Source organism: Pogona vitticeps, chromosome 3 (assembly GCF_051106095.1).
Source record: "Pogona vitticeps strain Pit_001003342236 chromosome 3, PviZW2.1, whole genome shotgun sequence".
Classification (NCBI taxonomy): Eukaryota; Metazoa; Chordata; class Lepidosauria; order Squamata; family Agamidae; genus Pogona; species Pogona vitticeps.
The window spans coordinates 198824145-198850363 of record NC_135785.1 but is presented as its reverse complement, the minus strand read 5'-3'; the positions used below and the strand labels follow the sequence as shown (position 1 = coordinate 198850363).

Here is a 26219-nt window from a genome sequence, read left to right as displayed (position 1 = left end):
ACAGGCGGAAAGTCTTTAATTTCTGAAAATTGCTCCTGATGGGCTAAACATCTTTAATTTCCCAAAAATGTATCATAGCATTTGGGTCTGAACAGTAACTTGTGAAGAGGAGGGCTAACGACCAGTCCAGTTATACTGGCACCATTCAGATGTCTAGCGGACAGAAGCCCCTTGAGTCCTGATTTATCAGCCTGTCCTCCCCTCTTTTCAGTATTTCTCAATTTCCCTGTTTCTCCAAGAACAATGTATGGTGAACAGAGGCAATGCCTGGTGGCTGAACATACCTTCACACTGTAGCAGAATCTCCTCAGCTGTTGTGTCATAGTGGGCCAAGGGATTACTGGCATTGCGGTACTGTATTAAAAAAGAAAAGATTTTGTGTGTGGTGGTGGGGAGACAGCAAAGCTTAATAACTTGATGGATAACTAAGCAGAGCCAGAAGGTTCAGCTTCTTCAAACACACACAGCTAGTGGGCATAAAAGCAGAAAATAAAAGCAGAGATAGTAGTTAGGCCCTGGCACCCCCAGACAGGAGGTTCAGGTGTCATATTTTTACTGCCAGGGAAGAAGAGAAGTCTATGTGGGTTTTTCTGCCTTGGGGTTCCGCATACTTTGAGATGAGTAGACACAGGGGGTGAGGACGGCTTTGCAGCTCCGCCTCAGGAAGTAAAGTATTTTGAGCCACCTCTATATCCAAGGACAGACAGACAAGGTCTGTTGTAGGTTCAGATGCAAATTCAACTAATGAGGCACCAGGTCAGCTCAGGTGAGTGACTTTCAGCCTCAGTTTCCCATCTGTTGAAAAAAGGGCTTCGCACTGTTTCACGTATGTTAAATGATGAATGTAAAAGACTACATACCCAGAAACCCCAGCCAGGATGGCCAGATTCCCAAAACTGTAACCCCAGAAAAGAAGATTTCTCTCATGCACCCTGCTAGAAACCCAGCCGTCTTTAATACTTTGCTGTCAGTGCTTTACCTGATCCAGTATGTGGGAGTTTGGGATTTCATTCTTCAGCCTCCAGGCCACCCCAACGTGAGATTCTGGGGAGTCAAATCTAGCTGTAGTTGGAGTCCTCACAATTTCAGCCCCAAGAGCCCTCAGTACATCCACCTGATTTACGAACAGAAAAACATTTTTAAAGCAAAATTTGCACAATACATCGTTTCAGTCACTCATATGACTCGACTCCACCTTTCATGTTTTATATCAGACCACCTACTTTAGTCACAGTTTGCAAACTGACAGCACAAATACAATCACTTGAGATGGCAGAGAAATGTCTGCCTAAATCATCCAACCTCATTTATCATTTTATTAATAAAGCAAGTAGCCCCCTGAATGGTTTAGGGCAGTGATGGTGAACCTTTTTGTGCCCAAACTGCAACATAAAATCAACGTATTTATTTCAAAGTGCCAACACTGCTGCTCCTGCACTGCAAGGGTTAAATGCTTGTCCTCTCCCTCCCCCCCACCCCAGGCGGTATTAACAAAGAAATACTTACTGGTCCTCCAATCCCCCATTGGGCAAGACCGGTAATGGTCAACATTGCACCCCTCCGCTGGACCACTGCACCAGCAGAGGGGAGTGCTGAAATCTGGGACTGGAGGACGGGTAAGTATTTTTCTATGGTGACTTATGGCTCGTGTGCCCACAGAGAGGGCTCTGTGTGCCAGCTGTGGCACATGTGCCATAGGTTCGCCATCACTGGTTTAGGGCCTCAATACTGGTTGGAATATTTCTCCTACAAAACAGATACCCATCCTGCCTGCTCTTTGCAGTCTCTGATTTCAAGAACAGTGACACTGAAGGAGGCCATAAGGCTGAACATAAGAAATCATGCTTTCTTCGTGGTGCCCCCATCTCTTTGAATGAATGAATGAATGAATCTTGCTATATCTCCACCCCATAAACAATCAACTGCTTTGATGGCCTTAGCAAAGCAATTATTCAATCAACTGTTGATCTTCAAGCATCTGTAACAAGTACTTCTACCTTTTCCATGCTCATTTTCTCTGGCATCACAATGATACAGCGGTAGCCTTTCACTGCAGCTGCCAGGGCCAGTCCAATTCCTGAAACCAAGAAAGAGGCATCACTATCAGAAACCACAGAGGCTTGAAATTTCAGCTTGTGCGAGAATACTGAAATCCCCACCTAACTGAGTACTGCCTCTATCATTTCTCCCATCAACCAGCTGCCTCTCAAATATGATGGATTACAAGTCCCATAATCCCCCAGCCAGTGACGAAGCAGGACAGATGACATTTGTTTTTCTTCTCCAAATCCAAGATGCCCACACCTGTAAGAATCGGGTGTGAAAAATTATCTGTGAAAGCTGCCAACTGAATTTGTGTGATTTTGTACCAGGGATCTCACATTCAGTATATCCGGGTATCACACCACTGCTGAAAGAAAGGGAAAGCTGTTGAAACTGCTTCCTACAACCAGCAATGTTCATCCTACAAATTAATTCGTTGGCAAAACTAGGCCTGACAGTGTTTCTTGCTCAGTTTGGTAAAAATGAAGAGCTGTATTGCTTTTGTTTACACTAAAATTATCACTTCATTATCCCACTTACATCCGCCAAGGAGAGGAAAACACAAGCTTAACCTTTTCATAATTGTCATGATGTGCTCATTTTGAGAAGAGTAAATATACACTGGTTAGCATTTTACATCCCATTCTTTTCACACACATCCAGCCCCAGCACAAATGGCTTCACTTCCACTCTAAATACTTTTGTTCTCCAAATCCAAGATGTCCATACCTGTGTTTCCTGATGTTGGTTCGATAATAGTATCCCCAGGCTTCAAAATCCCATCCCTTTCTGCATCTTCCACCATCCTTAAGCTGATCCGGTCTTTCACACTTCCTCCAGCATTGAAAAACTCACATTTTGCCACTGGAAACCACAGAGGGAAGGAAGAACACCGGCCTTCAATTAAATATTTGGTGAATATCATTTGCATTTAGCCATCTTGGTGCATCTGAACAATTTAACGCAGTTCAGCTGGACAGTAAAGTGTCAAAAGTAAGGCTGTTGTAGAGTTTTAAAGATTCACTTTTTTTTTGCACTACAATTCCCAGTTGTGGTCCAAAAATTATTTCCCCCTAAAGTCTAAAACTTTTGATTTACCCATTGTAAATTCAACCCTGAATCACTGCAGTACTGTCTTCCTCCCACTGGCAAGTAGCTTTATGATAAAGGACTAAATTGAGAGATAACTCTTGTGCTATGCTACCCATGCTTCACAGATTGTAAATCCTTTTCCTGCAGAAGGTTGAGCACCCACAGGATTTCCTGTACTTTTTCTTCCGTTTTAGGGAAGACTTTTAACCGTTGTAGTCAATATTCAGGAATTTGGAAATACTTTTTGTTTTAGGCGCGACTAGAATTCCAGCAGCTACAGTTCAAAAATGTAACTTTTCTGAGCTCTCCTAAGCTGTAACTCTTAACCTGCCAGTTTTTGACCACTGTACTTCAAACTGGCCAAGCGTACAATCAGCAAGCCCAGAGTGGCCACATTGCTCTGAAAATACGTAAAAGAGAAATGGGCTAACACAGCGGCAGCGAACCTTTTTGGGCCCGAGTGCCCAAACTGAAAACAAACAAACAAAAAAACAGTAGGCAGCAGGCTGCCGCGGCAGCGGAACCGGAAGTGGCAGTGAAAGGGGGAATCCTGTGCATGGAGGTGCCTCGAGACTCCACTCAGGATCCACCACCAGTGCCAGCTGCTCTGGATCCTGACCCTCCGCATGTCTAAGTGCACTGCAGCTGCAGCCGCCTCCTGAGATTTGGCTGCTGGGGGAGGGGGATAGTGATCTGGTGGCTTATGGCTCACGTGCCCGCAGAAAGGGCTCATAGGTTCGCCATCGCTGGGCTAACATGTAAACCATGAATGGATTTTTCTTCTTGATTTTGGCCTCTCTTATCAATAACATGGATGACAATTACATTTACAGTTCTTTCTACCCTCCCACATACTCACAAAGTTCACATTTAAGACCAAAGTGTTTCCCAATCTTGTTGATTCGCACCATGGGAGTGTTACCAATTTTCTTGAGGATGTCTGTCATAATATTTGGAACCTTCGCCCTAAAACACAAAAACACCGAAAGGGGTTTAAAGGATGAAAACTATAGAGTTGTCCACCAACATCTGAACACAATTTACAAAGATCAAATAGGATGACATGGATTTCGGTCATGTCATTGCCACTAAAACGCACACAGATCTGCCTCAGTTAACCATTCTACTGAATTGCTGCTTACAATGTAACATGATGGTGTGGTGATTCTTCGGGAGATTTCCCAAGCTGCCAGGTACATTTGCTTGGCGTGTCAGGCCTGATCCACTTCCTCTCCTTCTCTGTGGCATTACAAGGTTCCTTCTCTATAGTGTTTCCAGGCTCCTTCTCCAGCATTCCATTGGGTATGCTGGCTGAGAAGTGAGAGCAAGACAAGGCATCCATTTCAGCTTCTGCTGGAAGTGATGGCATTCTGACCTCAAGAGAGAGAAAAGATATTATTATTATTAATATGATTCAACATTTGCAAAAGACGGTGACTACGGATAAATGCCAAGTGGTACGTATATATTTTCAGTCTCAAATAAAGAACTACAGTACAGGAAACACTGCAGAGAATGTACTATTCTTAAACTTTAAAATTATTCAGCATTCTGAAAGGTATGCCAAAAACAGAACCACACTGTATATATGGGTATTAGGCTCAAGAAGTGCTTCTGAACAAATATTTCAGTACGGAATTATCTTTTCTCAAACATGAGCCCAGACTGTCTATAACCCTCCTACATCTCCTCATTGCTTCTTCTGTCTCTTCTTATGACATGACCAAACCAAACCAAAAGCTAGAAATGCTCATTGCCTATCTCTCATTTCCTCGGTTTATTGCATTTCTGCAGACTGAGGGGAGAAGGCCCAAAGCCCAAGGATTTCTGGTGCCTGCCTGTGCACTTTAACATTCTAAGAATGCACCACTCTGCCTTCTTTTGAAAAGGCAAAATAAGGCAAGATAGTCTTCTTCTTGTTTTTAACCAAGGACAGGATCCAGAAAAATAAAAACATAAACAAGGACTGGTGGAGTATACAGGCAACTTCAAAACTGTATCTCAGCAACCACAAAATAACCAGCCCACAACTGAAAATAATTTGGTGGGGAAAAATAATCTCCACCCTCGCTGTCAGGGACAGGAAAATGCATGCATTAGTTCTTCGGCGGTGAGTGATGATAAACTGCTTGTAGCAAGAATGCCTGTTTGGATGAGTCATCCTAGGAACAAAACACGTTTCCCGCCTAATCCTTGACTGAATGAAGCTTTCTTTCACTGAATCAGACCACCAGTTACTTTAGGCCAGTAGAGTCTTTCAGCAGCTCTCTGGGATTTCAGCAAAAGTTCTCCCTACAATCAGCCAACTGGTAACTGATCTTCAGGACATGCCCTGGCATTAGGTGAAGCAAGATCATCACATCAAGCAGTAGGTTTGGTAGGTGGGGGAATGGTACCAATACCATGCCCTTTCCTGTTCTTCCTGAACCCCCACTACACTAGTTTGCTATCTCAGGTGCAGTGGAAGATGCTATTCTGGCAGCAGTGCTGAAGATTCAATTGTCAGTGTGGTCAACCTCTATATGTAGGATCTTCTGTATCAAAGCATGTGCCTATCACCAAGCCATGGCTTGGAACAATCTTCTTTCACACACAGACAAATCACACCAGCTACATCTCACAATGTTAAGGAAAATTAAATTACACCCTCCTGGTTTTCTTTTTAATTATGAATTTATGCTTCTGGAATGTATATCCACACTTCAATTCTCAATCCTCATTACATCATAACCTTTTTAATATATCTGTTTTGCAGAAAAACAGTTATTTCTACCATTATATTGCTAACCATGTACAGTGGTGCCTCGACTTATAACCATAATCTGTTCCAGAAGATGGGCGTAACTTGAAATGGTCATAAGTCGAAGCACCATTTCCTATAGGAAATCACTGAAACCCCAATAATCCATTCCGGCCGGAAAAAAAACAAAACAAAAACAAAAAATTAAAATAAAAATAAAACACTGCAAGCCCCATAGGAATGCACTGGGACCAAAAAACAAACACACCAAAACAAAAAATAAACACAGCCAGCCCCAGTGGAACGCCATGGAGCTGGGGAAAAAAAAACACAATCCCCACACACAGCCAGCCCCAGCGGAACACTATGGGGCGGGGGAAAAACACTCAAAAACAACCCCCCCCAGCCAGTCCCAGCGAAATGCCATGGGGCTGGGGGAAAAAACACAAACACACACACACGGGACTGGAGGAAAAAACACACCAAAACACAAAATACATCACAGCACAAAAACATAACCCCCCCCCAAACCTAAACCCACTCTGCAAAACAAAGTAAATGTACTTACTCAGGAGCAGAAAGCAGCTCCAGGCACTTCCAAGCCTCCTCCTATCACACTCACTCTAACCGTTGGGGCGAAAGAGCTACAACGAAGCAGCCTCTTCACCTACCAACGGTCAGCAAATTTGAATTCCCTGCCTTTTTTCAGTTGCAACTCGAAGCTCCTGCCGCAAGTCAAAGAAAATTTTGCGGCCGGAGCTGGTCGCAACTCAAAATGGTCGTAAATCGGAATGTTCTTAAGTTGAGGCACCACTGTATTGTCTTTTCATCCAGTATGCCAAGGATGTGGAGGTCTAAAGATCCAGTCAGGGAAACTACTGAACACAAGCTCTTTGTGTAGATTTAACAAGCAGTCAGCAGCAAAGTTAAGCCTGTAAGACTGGAAAATCAAGGTACCAGCACAATCCAGCATAGTCGCAATACCAGGAAATACTGCACATAAGCAGATTGTATCATGTAGTGAATGTGATATTCCTTGAAGCAGGAAACAAACTGGAGTCTTCTGGTATTAGCATATTTACAGAGGCAGATACATCAAATTGACAACAGGGCATTTTCCTCCTTGATCCCTCAGTATCACCCATACAGTTTTAGAGGCAGCATGAGAAGCAGCATACCCAGGTTGCTATCCTTCTGCCAAAAGATCTTGGGAGCCAGGACAGACCCAGGTTTTGGAATGGGAAAAGCGACATCACTGCGTCCAACTTCAAGATGTACTAAAAAGAATCTGTACTGCCTGCCCCTCGTAAGGGGTTGGCAGAGTCATGTCACCAAAACCGTGGAGCCTGGACAATGAATTGCTATGACAAAATGGCATTCGTCCAGCTGCCCAAGACACCTCTGTTGCACCCCCATGTTCTAAGGCGTGTGTGGGAAACAAACTGCCCTGCAGATGTTGTTGGACTCCAGTTCCCACTGGTTTTGATCAGCGTACCTTCTGGTGAGGGATGGCAGAAGATGTGGTAAATCAGCATCTTAAAGTCCACATGGTCCCCCACCATCCCTGCTCGAATGGAATCTCTTTGTATAAGAGACAAATGTGGCAGTGCAAAAAGTTATTGAGGTTGAATTCTTGCATGGCACAGAATCTAAGTATATGGCGTGGGAAGATTATGACAATCTTAGTACACATTCATTGCAAATTGAAAAGGACCCAAGGCAGCTTACAACAATGAATGACAATATTTAAACCCTAACACCATTGAGTATGAAATGGTGGCTAACATCATTAAAAGACAATATAAAACTATAAACAATGAATATTAACAGGCAATATTAAGGCAAAGATCAGTAAGTATATAGATACCTAAACTGCAGCCCCTGAGCAAGCAGTGGCCAATGAATGTCAGCAGATTCCATGGATCACTCGGCTGTTTCAGATCCTGCCTGTTTGGTGTTAAGCAGAAAAGACTCTTGCTCCAAGCAAAAGCACCCAGATCAAAGCAGCAAGGAAAGTGTTGGAGCTCAGAAGTTAGACTTGCAGGTTAAGAGATGTGTTACCCTCAGGCAGTCTAACAACAAAGTTCCTGGAAAAGTCATGCAATGTAAGTGGAAATGACTACTGTTCTTTTTTAAAAATATATATCAATCCCTTATGAGCTGCAGGATGAACCTGGGACCTTCTGCATCCAAAGTAAATTCATTAGATCAAGGCACAGCTCTTCTATGAATTAAATTTATGAAAAGGAGTTTAACTGATTGGCTTGGGTTTTTTCCCCTTCCTTTTTCAGTGAAGAGAAGTGAGAGAAAACAGAGGGAATTTTTTGAAGCACAGAAGTTGAAATAATGGAGAAATTAGTACAGTATCAGTAAAATATGAAGCACACAACCACGTTTTTTTATTTATGTGTACAATACTGAATAACTTGGCAGCAAGTAAGTGAACTGCTAGGTAGCTCAGTGGTTTAAGGAGGTTGGGAGTTTGATTCCCAACTATGCCTCCTTGACAGGGGCTGGACCTGATGATCCCTTCTGACTCTACAGTTCTAAGATGATGATGATGATGATGTACAGTCAGCATTTGTAAAGGGCTACAGAAGCAGATAAAAGGTAATTCTACGTTGCAGATACATGCCAGCGTAATGGTCAGTTTTCTATCCTTTTATCAGTGGAAGAACTAATAATACAACAGTAAGAGAAAGCAAGACAAAAATGACAGCAACAGAATTATCTAAAATCTCAGAACCAGAGCCGTGATCCACAACCTAATTGCAAGAGGTAATAATCTACTGCATAAGGCAAAAGGCATTGTGTCTTCACAAGTCCAAATGTGGAAGGCAACTGGGCTGGCAGTTGAATCCAATTGTGCTGTCAGGGAAAGATTCTGGGCAAAAGTCCAAGACCACACTTACCTGAACATCAGGAAACATCAGGGCTGGCTTACCACATTTTGAAGTAATACATGCAAATTTCTGTCTGGGGGTGGGGTTGTTGAGTAATCCCACTGAGATTAACATTATTTTCCTGGACCAGAACCAACAAAAAAAATCTTATCCACACTGAAGGCTAACAAGTTTTCTTTGGCATGAGCTTTCATTGACTGCAACCCACTTCATCTGATTGTCACCTTTTTAAATATACTGTAAACTGCAGTAGACTCTCTTTCAGGCTCTTTACTGTCACAGACCACTTCTTTCATTGAAACAATTTAACACAGCTACCAACTGTGCCACTGGATGATGGTATACCCCCCCTTGCACATTTGCCCACTAATTGAGTGGTGGGCAAAAAAGGCCATGTGGCACACAGAAATCCATTCTCCAACATCACATCCTGCCCCCACCCCCAGCATTCAATGCTTGAGGGACTAGTACCTTCAGCCAACCTGTAAGTCATGTGTTGGTAACACATTTGTGTTACCCCGTTTCAAATGCATGCCCTAGGGGAAAGCTGGGGGGGGGGTTATTTCTCAAGAGGAATAGGTAGGGAGCCTGACCTCGCTCTTTAGCATCTGTCACTGAAAGCAGCTGCCTAATGTCAAGGCTGGTCCAGTACGCTGGTCTAGTACAAAAAGTGGGCTGACTTACAACAGTATGAAGAGGAGTAGGATAGTCAATCCTCTGGTTCACCCACTAACTCAATAGCTTTGAAAGATGCCTGACAAAGGAGGAATTGTTGCCACTTCCTCTGACTCCGGACTGCCATACCAGGTAGAAATGCATATCTCAGATCAATGGTTCCCAACTGTGGATCCCAGATCTTCTTGGACTATAACTCCCAGAAATCCTGGCCAGCACAGCTAGTGGTGATGGCTTCTGGGAGTGTTAGTCCAGGAAAATCTGGGGACCCAAGGTTGGGAACCACTGTGCTAGATGATTATTTTCCATCTGGCTTTGGCCAGATGGGCAATACAGAAGTCAAATAAATGAGCAGATAAATAAATAAATAATAAATCTCAGAAAACTGTCATGGGAGCAGCTGAAGAGCAAACACAGCTAACCAACAGAGGCACGTCTAGTTTTTTTCACTGGAAACTGTGGCTGTTGGCTTTGATTAAGCTGGGTTCCCACATGTTTTTCCATCGGAACTATCGCTGCGTTCTGTAGTTGGTACAAAAAACACACAGGGTCTGAAGTCACCCGCACCTAACCAATGGACTCTCCTACTCCCACATGCAAAACCCTGTATCAACCTTTTTTTGTTCTTGTTCCTGAGCAGCTGCCTACGAAGGTAAGACAGTTTTTCTAAACACTAGTTGCCCTGTAGGCAGAGGGACTCTGGGAACTGGAAGCCAGACTTCTCAAAACTTGTAACCAAGAAACACCACATGCTCCTGTGCCTGGGCTAATCACCACAGAACATAGGCAATTTAAAATACAATTTTAATCCTTTTATTTTCCCCAGCTTCTGTAGCTTTCTTTCTTTCCTTCTTTGACAAGAATTCTGGTTTGTGTTATTCAAAAATAAGTATTTTCCTCCTCCCATGCTTGCCTTTATTACCATGAACTCGAAAATAAACAACCTCACAGGAGTGAAACAAGGAGAATCTGAACAGCCAGGGTTGGCAAAGGAACAAGTACAAGAAGTCCATGCCAGGGCCCCACTTAGCTTTTGGTTTGTGTTCCAAGCTTCTCTTGGCTAAAGTTTGAAGAATAAGCACAAGTTCTCCTTTCATTTATGCTTAAAAATTGAGAACTGGATTGTGCCTAAACAAAATCAGATTGTCCTATCCACTAGAAAGCCCATTCCCATTGTAAGCAGTGGGCTGAGATATGTTTATGGGGCTGGCCCACCTCCTACCACCTGTGAATGAGCAGGCATATTCAGCAGTAATGCTGAGATGGCCAAGAAACTAAGCCGTGCTGCTTCCTATGAGATCTGCACATAGGAGCAAGCATGGAAGCCCATATGAGGACAATCATGAGGAGAGGCAACAGTGGAGTGGGATGTGTAGGGAGGTACAGTACAGGGCTGGGTGGAAGACCCCTGGAACAGCCTACTTCGCCCCAGACCTTTTGGCCATGGAGGGGGCTAGGGATGCAAGACCCCAACTGTGAGCTCCATAGCACCTCAACTTTAGAAAACTTGCCATCTGTCAGGAGCCACAGCACCCACTCTGACCCAATTCCAATGATGAAGGCGAAAGCATCAATGTGAGAAGAGGACTCCAGGAGGAGCAGCTTGGGGGGGGGGGGGCTGGGCCCCCTCATCTGACACTACTAGCCATTGCTGAATGGTCTGTGTCCCGGCCCAGGCTTCATCCTTCTTTCCTGCTTTTGGGTCTGGAATTTTCAGGGAGCCCAGTGAAGTCAACTAGGGCCCCATTTGGACACATAGCACCCAGGGGAGGGTAGTATCAGAAACTCAACCTCCTGGGGAGCCAGGCAAGGAAGAAGGAACAGTGGATGCAAGTTCTGTTCAGCCAATAAAAGTTTTAGTTCAAATCCCCATATTGGAGCCCTAAAAATTAGTGTTTGGAGACCTGCTAGGTTCCTGGAAGGGGTAGGGACACCAGCAGCACTCACAAATAGTCTAAGTGTCTTACCCACTGTCATCGCCCAATCGTGATAAAACTAAGTAGGTGAATTGTAAATGCATCTTTATCCCTCATATGTCTGGCAGACAGCCCTACTTGTCAGGCCTATATGATACATTAGGGTGAGGGATACAGAATATTAGCTTTGAACAAAAGAGATTTAGTTTCACAGAGCTGAGGAATTGTTTCCTGTGGTGGTAATAATGCACTAATGTACAGATGTCTTTTGTACAGTAAACAAATAATAAATCACCAATAATAATATCAGGCATGTTTACAATCATACAGTATATTCAAATTTCTGTGCAGCTGATATCAAAAAAGAAACAATTTTGAAAGCAAAAGTTGGGATCCTCTGAGCATTTTTGTAATGTGCACTACATCATACTGAGCTTGTGATTACAAGGGGAAATGGATCACAATTTGGAGCACTTGTAAAGCAGTCTAGTGCAATCTATATCTTGGCAATCCCACGACGTGTGGAGAAATGCACTCTAGTCTGTCCCTGATCCATGTCCCAGTTGAACCTTTTCATTGCAGTGTCTACTTCTTGGGACAGGCTGTAGCAATTCCCTGGCAAATGGCAGGGTCATTTTGAGGGAGATTGCTCCCATTAAGGCGGCCCTTTCTGGTGCCATCAGTTGTGCCCCTTTGCAACCATTTGATTCCACCCTATATGGAATACGGTCTATCCTGTTCTACTGTATTGCTAATAATCTGTAATTTAAAATGTACAAGCTTTTGTCCAATTGGCCTGAAATATCATAATGTTCTTTTTCTTAACCACTGCCGTTAACAGTCCCCAATTTTTCTCAGAGTATATTAGCAGAAGCTGAAACAAACTACAGTATTTCAGGACAGAGCACTTCTGGTAAATGTGCCCAAAGCTTTTCCCATGACACTTCTTTCCACCCAGTTCCCCTTGGCCCCGCAACGGAAGTAATAGGCAAGTACATTTCCACTGCACCTGCTAAATGTTGAAAATGTGCAAGTACATTTCCACTACACCTGCTAAATGTTGAAAAAACAAGAAAATGTGAGGGACAAGAGCAGGGGTGGATAAAGTGAAGCTGACATTTTTGTCCCATTTTGGGTTTTTTTTTTCCTGGTCTGTAGTTCGATTCTCCGACTGCAAGTCGAACCTAAATTTTGCGGCCAGAGGAGTCTGTAACTCAAAAAGTCTGTAAGTGGAGCCATCTGTAAGTTGAGGGTCCACTGTATTTGGCTCAAAAAGTCCCCTAGAAATTTTGGGAACACTTTTACCTCATTCTGTGCCCTCTCCCCGACACACACACTTGCATTCCTCATGTCCCCCAAAAGTTTGCATTTTTAAAATGGCCACTAAAAGGGTAGAAGGGACTTTTTCAGTTTAAAAAACTTTCTTTGGAGGTGGTGGTGGGGTGCAGAAAAGTATTTCCACAGGTGGCGGTCCAGAAGTGTACAGTGGGGTCTCTACTTAAGAACGTCCCTACTTAAGAACAATCCAACTTAAGAACAGCTCCATTTGCTAAATTTTGTTTCTACTTGAGAACAGAAATCCAAGATAAGAACAGGAAAAAAAACCTTTCCTGCTCTTTTTTTAACCTTAGGTCATCTTAGGTTAAAAAAAAAATTCTCCCCATAGTGGTAGAGTACGTATTAACCAGCTCTGGTTAATGTACGAACGCACCTCTACATAACAAAAAAACAGCCAGAACGGATTAATTGGTTTTCAGTCCATTCCTATGGGAAATTTTGCTTCAACTTAAGAACTTTTCAACTTGAGAATCACCTTCCAATACGGATTAAGTTCTTAAGTAGAGACCCCACTGTATGTGTACAGCCTGCAGAGCCCTGGAGGTTACCCTCCTGAACCAGACATAGATGGTCAAGAGTGCAGATCAGCTGCCGGTTAACAAATTTATAGATGACCCTCAGCTCTGCAGTGCCATGATTACATGTTAGAAATACACTGTGTGGCTACATGGGAGTAATAACAAAAGTTCTTGGTGTACCCTGAATCAAGCATGGGTGTGTTAGGCAGGACATTTCTTAAACCATCCAGTTATACAAACATGAACACAGTAGTAGATCAGAGACTGGTAAAATTTTTAATACAGTTACATTCTGGCTATTGGCTGAAGAATCTTGGAAGCCGTATTCAAAAACTGTAACTTTCCCATGCTCTGAAATTTACTCTTACTGGCAAATGCAAATACTACTGTGTATGTCTCAGTTACTTCACAACGTGCCATGATTATGTAACATCCACTTGTACAGAAGTAAATAAAAACGCTGACTCAGTGTCCCCAATCTGAAATGGAAGCAGCAGTCATCATGCTTGTTATGATAAATATAACCCTAATGCTGTGAACTCTCAGCACCAGCCTTACTGAGGATCATGCCAAGCAAAAACTGGAGTATCTGTTTCCTAAGTCTCATCAGTTACATTAACAAGACTAGGAGGCGTTGCAGAACATTGTGGGCTGGGATGTCAGCAAGTCTGATCCTTTTGTACCAAATCCAGAGTCCCAGTCTCCAAGTCCGAGTCCCTATTAAAAATAAGCTTTTTTCTCTAGAAAAAGAGACAGGGAGAGAGGGTAGGTGGGTGCCTTCTGAGTCGCAGGTCGAGTCTGAGTCATGGGCGGGAGGGGAAAAACTAGAGTTGAGACACTGGTGCAAAATTAAGTCCAACTTGACAGCAAGTCCCACAACTTGAGTCCACAACCCTGCTTGTGGGTATTTCCAAATTATTAAATGTTACTGCAACTTGGCTCCAATGCAGAAATATAGATGTCTGGCACAAATGGAAGAAAATAAAAACAAATAAAAACAAGAGCTAGATTTAGAATGTGTCATTCTTAGGGCAGAGTCATTGAAATCTATGGCCTTTATGCTATAAGAGGCAGTGTGGAAAGGTGATTAGAGTGCAGTCAACAATGCGTGATGTTCCAGATGTTGTGGATCTCCTCTCCTCAGTATTCCTGAGTATTGGCTATAAGGCTAGGGCTCAAAAGAGTTGCAAGCCCAGCTGTCTCGGATGATTGTGTGAGGCTGGGATTTAGGAAATCTCAAATCCCTCCATGCCCATGAAGTTCAAGTTCCCATTCAGCCAACAAGGGGCCTTCAGCCAGTCTTTCTCCTTCTACCTCGTAGGGTTGTTGTAAGGGTAAAACAGAGGAGGAAGAGAGACAAGTACACTACCTTGGGTTCATTGGAGAAAAAGTTGGGGTAATTATTAGAATTAAACCTTTAAAACGAGCAAATAAAAGTCTGAAATGAAATTGGAGGGGAGAAACCCCTTAGGAAATCTGCAGATTACACAAAACTAGAAGTGGTTGCTATAGTCTGAGAAAACAGGACTGAAAATCTGAATGACCTCAACAGAATGTAAAACCAGTCAAAAACTATTGCAACAAATTTCAACAGCAAAATGTACAAAGATTTTTAGGGGAAAACAGAGAATAACAACAAAGACAAAACACAGAGCTGTGGGGTAGTCAGATACTGTACCTCCCAAACCAAAAAAAAAGGTGCAAATGCAATGTCATGCCTGCAACCTCACTATATGGTAGGTTCAAAGGAATCCCGTACCACGAAAGACATTGCTCATGCGAGCAGGGTGCATTGGAAACTCCTGCCCATATGTTTCTGCACTGTCCACTCCACCAGAGTGATCGTTCCAAATTTGTGGCACCAGTCCTGTTAAAATTGGAGGGAAAATCTGATGTGGACAGTCTGTTTTATGTTATCTGTGGAGGTGCCTGACATTCTGGAAAGAATTGCAGATTTCATCAGCTCAACTGTGAGAAAGGGAAGCCTCACTCTCAATTAAATGTCTTTAAAGGGTTTGGTCTTCTGCTTTCCTACCTCCTGGATTTTGTATGCGTGGGGCACTCAATGAACCAGTTTGGTTATGTTTTATTCTCTTTATGCCAATAAAGGTTTTGTCTTGTCTACCTCCCATGACAGTAGTACATGTGAGAAGGCATTCAAAATTACAGCCGATGAGTATTTGTACAGAACAATGGCATGGGAAAGTGATAGCACTCTTGAAAAGGCTGTCACAATGATATGGGCAAAGATTGATTCTTTCCCACCCTAGAGGACAGAGCTAGTTCCAGTAGGCTTAGCTTACATGAAAGCAGATTTTAGCTGTAAATTGGGAGAATACTGATTTAGATAGGGCAGCTAAGTAGCTGAGGGAACAGGTAGAGGGTTTTCCCTCACTGGAAGCCTTCATGCTAAAGCTGAACAGTCCTCCAAGGGTGGGGTAGGGGGTGTACTAGTTTTGGCATTCCTGCACTGAGCAGGACGTTGCCCTAGTCTGGAGGCTTTAGCAGCGTGCTTCCCAAACACAAGTCCCAGCTGTTCTTTGACTAAAACTTCCTGGTGCCTTCACCACTAGCTGTGCTGGCCAGGATTTCTAGGAGTTGTAGTCCAAGTACAACGGGGGACCCAAGCTTGGGAACTACCACTCAAACATTTTAGTTGTTCAGTACTCTAATTCCCAACAATCCTTGCCACTGGTGATGCTGGAGGAGGCTCTGGGAACTGATACCCAAAATAGCTAAAGGGCCAAAGGTTGAAAACCACTGGACTAATCCAGAACCTATAAGCAACACTTCGATGCTTCTTCAAGCCACACTTCCAAGACATCAGTCGGGAAGGACTTTTCTCCTACCCACTACAAACAGCAACGAAGACTCTCTGCCAAAATGCTCACCTTATTAGGCATCTCAGCTGCTCATTTCACACATGAGCCAAAAACACAGGACAAGTAGCACTGAACAGCTGAGATACCTAATAGGGAAGGTCTCTATGAAAGCCTCCATGTTATTTACACCAAGAAGCCAGAGCACTGTCAAAACATGTCAATGTGTAGAGGCCTTGTTTTACTGACCTTTCTCTTTATACCACCCTAACAACAAAATACAACCAAACTGAGAGAAAAATTATAACCTAGGTCTCTCCTTGATATTCCAGTTTTCTATATGCAGGGATTTCTAAATGTTGGGAAGATTTCAAACGTGCTATGTACCCACTGGTAACTGAAATGGGACCACTTGAAGTGCAATTAGCATTCCTTTGAACTTTGGAGAAGGATGTTTTTTCATAAGAATGGTTACTATACCTAATATTGTATTTGCGAAGGCTTTCACGGCCAGGATCTAATGGTTGTTGTGGGTTTTTCGGGCTCTTTGGCCGTGTTCTGAAGGTTGTTCTTCCTAACGTTTCGCCAGTTTCTGTGGCCGGCATCTTCAGAGGACAGCACTCTGTGCTCTGAAGCAGAGTGCTGTCCTCTGAAGATGTCGGCCACAGAGACTGGCGAAACGTTAGGAAGAACAACCTTCAGAACACAGCCAAAGAGCCCGAAAAACCCACAACAACCATACCTAATATTCTCTCTTGAAAATGATTTTTCCCCAAGCCCATTGTATTTACTGAACTCAGCAATGTGTCATGAATGTGGTGCGTCATGGAAAAAATCAATGATGCTTTCCTATTTTTGCTGAGTCAGCCTGAGCCAAAGCTAGCGCAGTGTTGACTCATGGGTGTAGCTCTATCTGACTCTTTGATAAAGGAAAGCTTCAGATTCTGAAGACAATATTCAGCTTTGTTACATCAGCTCCATTGTGCTTACTGAAGGGAGTATGCTTAAGAAATGTTTCCCAAGTAACCTTGTTACCAGAAATAGCACTGTATGGGTTCTGTCATCTCTCACTGTCACTTCTGCATATTACTTTCATGGGTTTTGCCCTCTGCATAATTATTCTGCAACAACAGAGCTGGCCCTACCATTGGGTAGAGTCATGCAGCCCCTTCAACTTGCTTTTTTTGAATGCCATTGTATGATATCAAATTGTTACTTATCCTGTTTCCATGAAAATAAGCCCTAACCTGAAAATAAGCCCTAGTATGATTTTTCCGGATGCTTATAATTTATTTATTTATTTATTTAACTTATATGCCGCCCACACTACTCGAAGGTCTCTGGGCGGCTTACAACACTTAAAATACAATAAAAAGGCAAAATAAAAGGGTAAAATAATTAAAATGCAATATATATATATATATATATACTCTAAAAATTGCCATCAGACCCACAACTGATATTTCAATTAAAAGCCTTCTGGAACAGGAAGATTTTGACCTGGTGCCGAAATGTCATCAGCGTCTCCTTGAGGGATGGTTCTGGCTAGATCTTAACTGCCGGGTCGGTTCATAATTTAAGCCCTACTCCAAAAATACACCCCAGTTAAGTGAAACCCCACCCTGCACCATTGTGCAGCAACCAGAAGAAGATGACATGACTGTATCTGAATACATGTAGATTGTTGTACACGAAACAAATAAAACATCCCCTGAAAATAAGCCCTAATGCGTTTTTTGGAGCAAAAATTAATATAAGACCCTGTCTTATTTTCATGGAAACACGGTATTTACTTTGCTATTTTATTTTTACTACTGAGAAGAGCCTGTGGGACATTCTGCCTCATATATCAAAATAACGTAACTGCTTTTTGGTCCTATAACCTTGTCAAGGGGGGCTGATTTGGACAGTGAAAGGTCTTGAAACAGCCTTGCTTGTTTCATCTTACTTAGCAAGGGCTTTTTGACAGCACAGCAGCCTTCTCACACCAACCTCTGTTAAGGAAACACAGAAAAGGGGGAAAGGAGCCAAATACTGTACATTATCTTTGCACTTCCTTACATCACGCAGTCGTTATCATAATCATCATCGACATCTAGAAAGAAGAGCTTTAAAGGGGGATGCCATATTTCAAATGAAAGGAGGAATGGAAATGAAGTTGAGGTAATGAGGAAGAATATATAATAATCAGAACTCATTAGTAAGATTGACACTTGAAAACTTCTGTCTTTTCTAGTGCACTCTCTTTGTTCCACAAGCCCACTTCCTTAATCTAAATAGTAAATATAAAAAACCCTAATACAATTTAGTGTGGAAGCCCCATGTAATAGTACTTAAGTTGTAACAGTCAAAATGTCTAGCTGTTGGCAAGTGGGACTTGATTTGTCTAGAAGACAAGGCAAGTTAGAACTGATGGGCCATGCAATGTGATGCTTGCCAAAAGCCAGGTGCCAAGAACATTTGGGGTGGAGCAACCAATTACATAGTGCCAGAAAGATGGATATACAGTTACTCTTTCAATGTTATTTTTCCTTGTTCCTGCTCTACATGTTAGATGAGAAGGAGAAAATGGGGAATCATGTAAAAAATCTGGAGTCCCTAGGCAGTTCTGACACGGCAAATTAACAAGGCCCTTGGAAGAACGTACATATTTCAAAATGAGCTCCAACATTCAGCAATTCTTGAGGTGGGCAAAGGGAAAATATTTCAACCAATCCAATGATGCTCTAGGCTCTCCTCAAATTCCCCAACAACTATATGATGTTTATTTGGGGAGCCAAGAAACTCAAATTCCAGAATTAAGATTCAATTACATAGATTAAATCTGCAGCATTTTACTAATTTTGCTTCTTGCTATTAGGACTTGCAATCTGTTTGAAATGGAAACAATGAGCTGGTTTTGGAAAGCTGTTTTGCATGAATTTACTGCGAAGAACCTTGTCCATGGGGTATTGAGCAATGATTAGGCAATACCAGAATGCTTTCACTAGGCCCTAGTAGATGAAAATGTATGTCCAAATACACTCAGATGCCACTTCCTCCAGTGTCTGGGACCAAACAGAAAGTCCCCAATGTCCTCATGCTGAAGTCAGACAGATGTCCTTTTCAGTCCTGCCTCAACATGTCAGCCTAAACACACCACGACATCCTGTGCTATGAGAGGATTAGGATATAAAGCAACTTCTCTAAATTCATGTCCTCCAGATGTTTTGAACTACAACTCCCAGAAATACAGGTTGGGGAAAGTTGGTCTAACACAATGTTGCCTAACAATTTTCAAGTCATAACCCCCTTTTATAATATCCAAGTAACCTGCAACACACACATACAGCCATGTTTGAATTAAAAGGCATGTTTAATGGGGTAAAGCCATCCCTTCTCAGAAAGTAGAGGCTTCCTTTCTCCCCCAAAGGACCTGTTTCTCACACATCCACATTAACTTTAATATCCTGCTCTGAAAGGACAAGGAAGAAATTCTTCAACAAGGGCTACAACACATATAAGGTGACCTGTGACCCCCTCAGAAAACACTTTGTGAGCCCTCTCAGGTGGATCATGACCGCCCCCCCTCAGTTGGGAAACACCACTCTAAAGGAACCACAAAGGTGGAGATTCCCAATACAAAGGAAGTCACTTCTAAGCATTTGATAAATTCGGGTTCCCTTCTTCCATCTTCAAGAAATATCCAATGAATCCACACAAACCCAGGCACAGATATCCCACCTATAAAGGCCACATTTGATAGAATAAATAGCTCTGCATGGGCAAAGACATGAACAGTTCCCTTCTTTGTTGAAGTAAATTAGCCACCTGCTCACCTAAAAATGTACTGATCTATGGGTAGAAAGAGAAAGTTGGAAGATCAATACAGTCCCCTTTGGAACAGTTACTGAGTAATGAAAACGGCTTTTACAGTGTAACATTGGGAGGATGGCAAAACATCTGACCTCTGTAGGTACAATGATACTAGTCCTAAAGCAAAAAATACTCAAATTAAACACAAAGTAGTTTCTGTTTGCAAAGATCTATATACATAAACATGGCTACAAAAATGTCAAAGATGAAGAGGAAAGAAATTGATTTATTAAACAGTGATGCAACAACAACTAAGGCAGGGAAGCAGAATGTTGCTGAAATCTGACTGCTGGGTAAAATCAACAAAACTATGCAAACTGTGAAGTGGTCCTTAAAATCATACCATTTATCAAAAGACTCAGCTATCAAAAAGAAACATGCTGTTTCCATAACTTCATGTTAGAACCTTACACATAATTACACCAGTTATTATCATTTTACAGATCAAAATTATATTATTTTCTATATTAATGCTCATTGGCAGACTGACAGCACTTCCATACTTCTGCCAAAAAAAAAAAAGAGTTGCTTTTTCTGACAGAAAGAAAGAGATGGTGGAATAAATGCAGAACCTTTCAGCCTAAGATGTCTCTTCTATCATTGCCTCCATCGGTATGTGCAATTAAATCCCCACCTACTACATCTTTAGTAAATTATGCCCAGGACAGATTCCCTTAAACAGCTGTGCTAACCATATAAAACATGTTCCAGCAACCTCATGCAATTGCTTCATCCAATGTCTATTACTTTTTTCATTCATGCTAGGATTTGCTTTTTGCTTTTACAGTGTTAAAGACTAAGAAATCCTTTCACTTGACAAAGCAAAATACTGTAGGTGTCATTCTTTCCACATACCAGAGATGATAAGTTACTTTTCAGACTAGAACTCTCACAGAAAGCCTGGCAACAGTCAGAGCTGTAGTTTCAAAAAGTAATTTTTCCAATCCTGCTTCCCTCGGTTCTCTCCCTCTCTCCCCCACACACATACCTAGTGCAGATGTAGCAGTAACAGTACAGTACAGAACATTCTATCACACTTGGCTCCTTTATTCTTTGAAAATTAAGTATGCATAGATGATATACAAAGTTTCACCAGGATGTCCAAACCAATAATCCAATCAAATTAGTTTGCTTTCCGCCATGGTACCTCTACTTACATTTGCACCCAACTGCTCAATTCACTATATAAGCAAAGAAAGCAGAGGCTTGTTCTATCCATTCACTGTTTGCATAGAAAGGAAGTAGGATGATGCCAGTCCTCCAGCCTCCATGTAACAGACTCTGCATGCATTGCTACTGTATCATGCAGGATAGCAGGATTATGACATGTGAGTATAAATTCTATGAGCATAAAGTTCTATATGCTCATAGCAAATCATCATTTTCAGCTGAACTACCTTCTTGGACTGCAATTCCGGTGATCGTGGGGGCTGGGGGAGTTGTAATTTTTTAAAAAAACTTTTCCAAATTGGAAAACAGGAGGTGTAATCCTTCTCTTCCTTCAGGTTAGTGAAGGTATGACTATGCAAGTGAGAACTCACTGCTATTGCTTCAGTATATAGCAGATCTCTGAGGATGCAGTTTTGGAAGAGTGTGTTAAGGAACGTTCATTTTGCAGTTCCTTGCATCTTCAGAAATGCAGGAATTGGATACAACCTGGCTGTAAACCACAAGAGCACTTCAACAGCAAGAGTTGACGAAAGTGCCTATGTTGAAACCACAATGCTAAGAAAACTGATGACTCACACTAAAATATTCAGGTATAGAAAAAGAGCCAGTCATTGCTGATTGGTGAATCTGCAATGGCTTTCCCTCAAAAGTAGTGTGAAGTTTTAAAAATAGCTTCCCTTCCACATAAATATTTGCTTGTAGACCATATATGATAAGTTCATTCAAAGACCATGATGACTTATTTCTCAGAAAATATGCCCAGGATTACTGTCTAAATCAGCCACCTGAGAGTCACCAGCCCCAGGGATCTCTGCTTACCTGTTTTGTACCTTTTCTTTTAAAATTCTACAGCCGGCATACAAAATTGTGAAAAGAAATTGTGTGATAAACAATATCTACTATCACTTTTTCAGGATGGTGGGAGGAGATGGACAGCTGGCAGCAACAGAAGGCAATCATATCTGTTCATTCTCACATCATCATTCTCCTGTTGTAATGGGGGGGGGAGAAAAGTTGTGCAACTGGCTTACTTCAAGAAAAACCCCAAGAATTTCTGGAATCTTGCCAACTAGGAACTACATCCAACATCTTTGACCTCTGACCTGAACCCTCTTGGAAAAGGTCTCTGCTCTTCAGCTATCGGATCTGCACAAGCCATGCGTAATGTGAGCTTGTTCAAAATGCTAAGGCAGATCCTGTTTCTGATGACTACGCACCAAGGAAAGGTAAGCTTTCTACCAAGATGGGGACTAAAATGAGGCTCATTTGGCTAATTATCATCATGAATTACATGATTTCTCAATTCATCCTCTCCATTCCCATTCCCGCATGGGTAACTTGGATTTAAAAGTAGTTTGGCAAGAAGATACTCTGGTATCAAAAGCAAAAGCCAAAAAAAGTGCCATGAGGTCTCTTTTTGCTTTTGTTCTGTTCTGTATTTCTTGTTGAACTCTTACACACACTAACCGTTACAACTCCAAAAACTCTGATTTCAAAGTGCCTTTCCCCTGCCTTCATTTTCCACCTCATGTTAATGTAAACAAGATGTACAAGAATTCACACTAACAGTATTTCCACTTGCAATAGTTTATCTGGTTTCAGTTCACCTAGATCTGTAACATAAATATTAACCTTGGCCTTAAAAATGTTCTTGTCCACATTCAGTCTCAGTGTAAGACCATTCCCACACGACATAGTGCGCAGAAGTGGGAACAGGCTTCTAAGTAAACAGGTGTGGGATCATGCCCCGAGTTCTCTCATCTTCTGGAAAGGTCACAACAAGGCAGAAGAAAAGAGTCTGTGTGCTCACACAGAGGCACCCCCTAAGCGAAGCAAAAGAGCCCAACACCGACATGCAGCAGGAGGCTCCACTTCCTGGTCAGAATCCTGTTTCTAGTCCACCTGCTGCGCCACAGGATGATGCAATCAAGGAGAAGAGACAAAAGCACCCATCCCACGGCCGGAAAGGGGAGCATGCTTCCCACAAACCACCACCACCCCCGAAGCTCGTGGGCCAAGCGCACCTTGGGTCCCCTTTTCAGGGGGAAAGCACCCCCTGCGCGTACCCCGGAAGGCCCGGCCCCAAACACACACTAAGCTCGCACTAGGCACAACCCCACTTTTCCTCTTCCCCCCTCTTTTATCTCCAAGGCTATCAGGTCAATCACATAGAGCCCAACCCCGCCCCGAGATGCTGTTGGGACTCCCGTTCCTATCCGCCGGGTCAGGAGCGAACCACCGCAGCCGCATCTGGAGAGCCATAGATCTCTGCCCCCCCCCCTTTGGCTTAGCTTTTTCAGACCCACAAACCCTGCTTTCCCGCCCCTCCGTTCCTCGCTCTTACTCGGTCGCCGGACGAGAAGGAAAGGATGGCTCAGCCTCCCTCCCTCCTTCCCTGCGAAGAGACGCGAAGCGCAGCCTGGCGCCGCCACCGGGTCCTCGCGTGTGTACCGTTTGGGGAAAAGAGCCGGCGCTGATTGGCTGCGCCGGGGGCGTTGGGAGGGGGCAGGCGGCCAATGAGGAGGCAGCGTCTCAGTCTTGCCCCGCGGCCGCAGATTCGCTTCCCTGTCCTGCGTTTAAACTCGAGGAAGGGCGATAAGGAACGAGTTACTTTGTGCGCAGCCTCGGTTTCCTGCCTTCTCTTGGTGGCTTCTTGATGGCTGTGGTCGGAGTGGGAATAGCTGGAGCAGATCCTGCACAAATCCAGGGCTTTGTCGCTGAATCGATTCGAATATGAGTGAAGCAGCGGTTGTTCTGCTTCAGGCTGCAGGATGTCTTGGGCAGGCCACACATAGTCCTTCTGCATTGTTACCACTGCAGATTGTCAACACAAGAAGCCAGAGGCCAGGTCTTTCACTACTTGTTTCCCCTTTTCTCTTTGCATAGAAGGGAAAGGAGCCTCATGGTGCGGTAGTTAAACTGCAGTCCTGCAGCCGAAACTCTGCTCATGGCCAGGGTTCGATCCCAGGTAGCCAGCCTGAGGGTCACTCTGGCATCTAGCCTTCCAAGGTCGAATGATTCAGTACCCAGCTTGGGGGGGTGGGATGTGTATTCTGCATAATTAAGATGTAAAGTGCCCAGGGAGTGCTTTAAGTGCTATGGAGCAGTATATAAGCAGCACACTTTTTATATGGGGATGCTATACAGCAGGGGTCAGCGAACTTTTTTACCTTTTACCCCGCAAAAAAATTATATACGCCGACATTACCCCCTTGATTCGGAAAGAAATCATACATTATTTGAATTGAAAATATTATTGAATCTACACAGGCTGTGTACTGAACTAGCAGGTTGCACCAAATCTGATAAAGATGTGCACTATTTTTGCTGGAACACATTGCACTCCAGCCATGGTGTGGTATAGGGAGTAGTAAGGTGTCCAACGTGCTTAGCAATTTGCATTAAATTTTTGGTAGCTCGCAGAGGTGGCTGCCAGAGTGGTTGTAGCAATGACATGCTTGCTAGAACAGGCAACGCAGAATGGGGGGGGGGGGGGTTTCCCTACCACTTTAATCATTCTATGTGTGGTATGCAAAAAGGAACAAACCAGGCTAAAGGTCATTTCACCCACCTTGGTGCCACAGCCCAATATCAAAGGACCAGTGTGCTTTTTTATCATCAATGGAAAACTCAGCAGTGGCCAGAGGATTGGAAAATATCAGTCTACATACCAATCCCAAAGAAGGGAAGTACCAAAGAATGCTCCAACTACCGTACAATTGCACTCATTTCACATGCTAGCAAGGTTATGCTCAAAATCCTACAAGGTAGGCTTCAACAGTATGTGGAGTACAACAAAGGAGTACAACAAAGCTGTATTGAAGCCTCAGCTTCAGGATCTGTCCTTCCAGTGAGCACTCAAGGTTGATTTCCTGGGAAAGGGCTGCCTTAGATCAAATCAGTGACATCCAAAGATGGAGGTTAAAGTCTCCACTGAGCCATGGAAGTCCCTAGGGCAACTTTCTCCCAGCCTGACATACCTCACATGGCTGTTGTTAAGAATCAAGGGGAGGTTAGGAGAGCCGTGTTCATCACCTTGACTTTGTTTTAACCAGGATAAAAATGTCATTAATAAAACTGTACAGTTAAAAAGCATTTTGCACTTGCAGCCAATTATGTTCTCAACTGTAGGCTTCTTTACAAACCCATGCCTACCTTTGGGGCTTAAAATTTGAGACGGAATGGGATTTCAGTTTATTGGACCTGATGAATTTAACAAGTTATTTAATAATCTTCCACAAATGTCTTCCTGCTCTTAAAAATATTCCCTTCCTAGATGAAATCAAAAACTCAGCAACTATAAGGACCAATGCTTACCTATCACTTGACCAATTTATTAAACCAGGACCCTAGTGACAGATTTGAAAGATTCTGGGTTTTTTCCTAAACAGAAAAAGAGATAGAAACAAAGGAAGCCACTTTGCACCAGATCAGACCAGTCCATCTACTTGCGTAATGTCTCACCTACTGCTCTTACTCATTATGCTTCCAAATGGTTTCAATTGTTACCTTTATCAGCCATACCTAGAGGCCAGGAATAGAACCTCTGATTATTCCCAAGCATTTGATTTACTCAGGAGATAATACTCCTCTCCATTTCATTAAGGAGTTAAATTATTATGCTATAAAGATGTAAATTAAATTTTAGCTAGTTCTCAAGGGCGCAAAAATTGGCTATGCTTCTAGTTACTGAACTGCTCTGTGTACACTGTAGTAAGCTCTCAGGTCTAATGGGTATGAATTTGGAAAACTCAGCAGCTAGCAAAGAGCACTTACTAGCCATGTATATTTGCTGTCTAAAGTGTCAAGCTCTGCTATTAGGACATTAAAGCTCAACTTTTTAACTACTCTTTATTAAGATACTAAAACTTACAATTTTAAATTAGCTCAATGCACACATTCCCTGGCTGCTCTCTGCACACCCAGTGAGTGTCCTACCCATGTCTACCCATGGTCCTGTTTAGTTAACAGCTGTATAGCAACAGCAGGCTCTTGTGTCCTTGCTGCTAGTACTAAAGAAACAGCAATATTCATAAGAACTTACACAGGATGAACACAGAAGGCCCTTTAACCTTACCCATTCCTCCTGATTAGTTTTCCCAGCTGGTAATTATATATCAGAACATTCCATTGCTCTTCCAGAAATAAAC

At 42.9% G+C, this 26219-nt stretch overlaps 1 protein-coding gene across 2 annotated transcripts in view; it reads right to left on the bottom strand.

The window, feature by feature from the left end:
* LOC110074069 (cystathionine beta-synthase-like protein) overlaps positions 1–23522 on the bottom strand; it is a 41136-nt gene extending 17614 nt beyond the window's left edge. Inside the window, exons 1-7 of one of the 2 annotated variants that reach the window (XM_020783926.3) lie at positions 23414–23522; positions 4278–4505; positions 3995–4101; positions 2773–2907; positions 1998–2077; positions 980–1114; positions 285–354 (exon numbers count right to left, since the gene is read on the bottom strand). In XM_020783926.3, the coding sequence (XP_020639585.2) occupies positions 285–354; positions 980–1114; positions 1998–2077; positions 2773–2907; positions 3995–4101; positions 4278–4504 (754 nt within the window). In that variant the 5' untranslated portion in view covers position 4505; positions 23414–23522. Of the gene's footprint in view, positions 1–284; positions 355–979; positions 1115–1997; positions 2078–2772; positions 2908–3994; positions 4102–4277; positions 4511–23413 lie in introns of both variants that reach the window. The other variant, XM_020783925.3, reaches the window with a different exon arrangement.
* Between the last annotated feature and the right edge of the window lie 2697 nt (positions 23523–26219).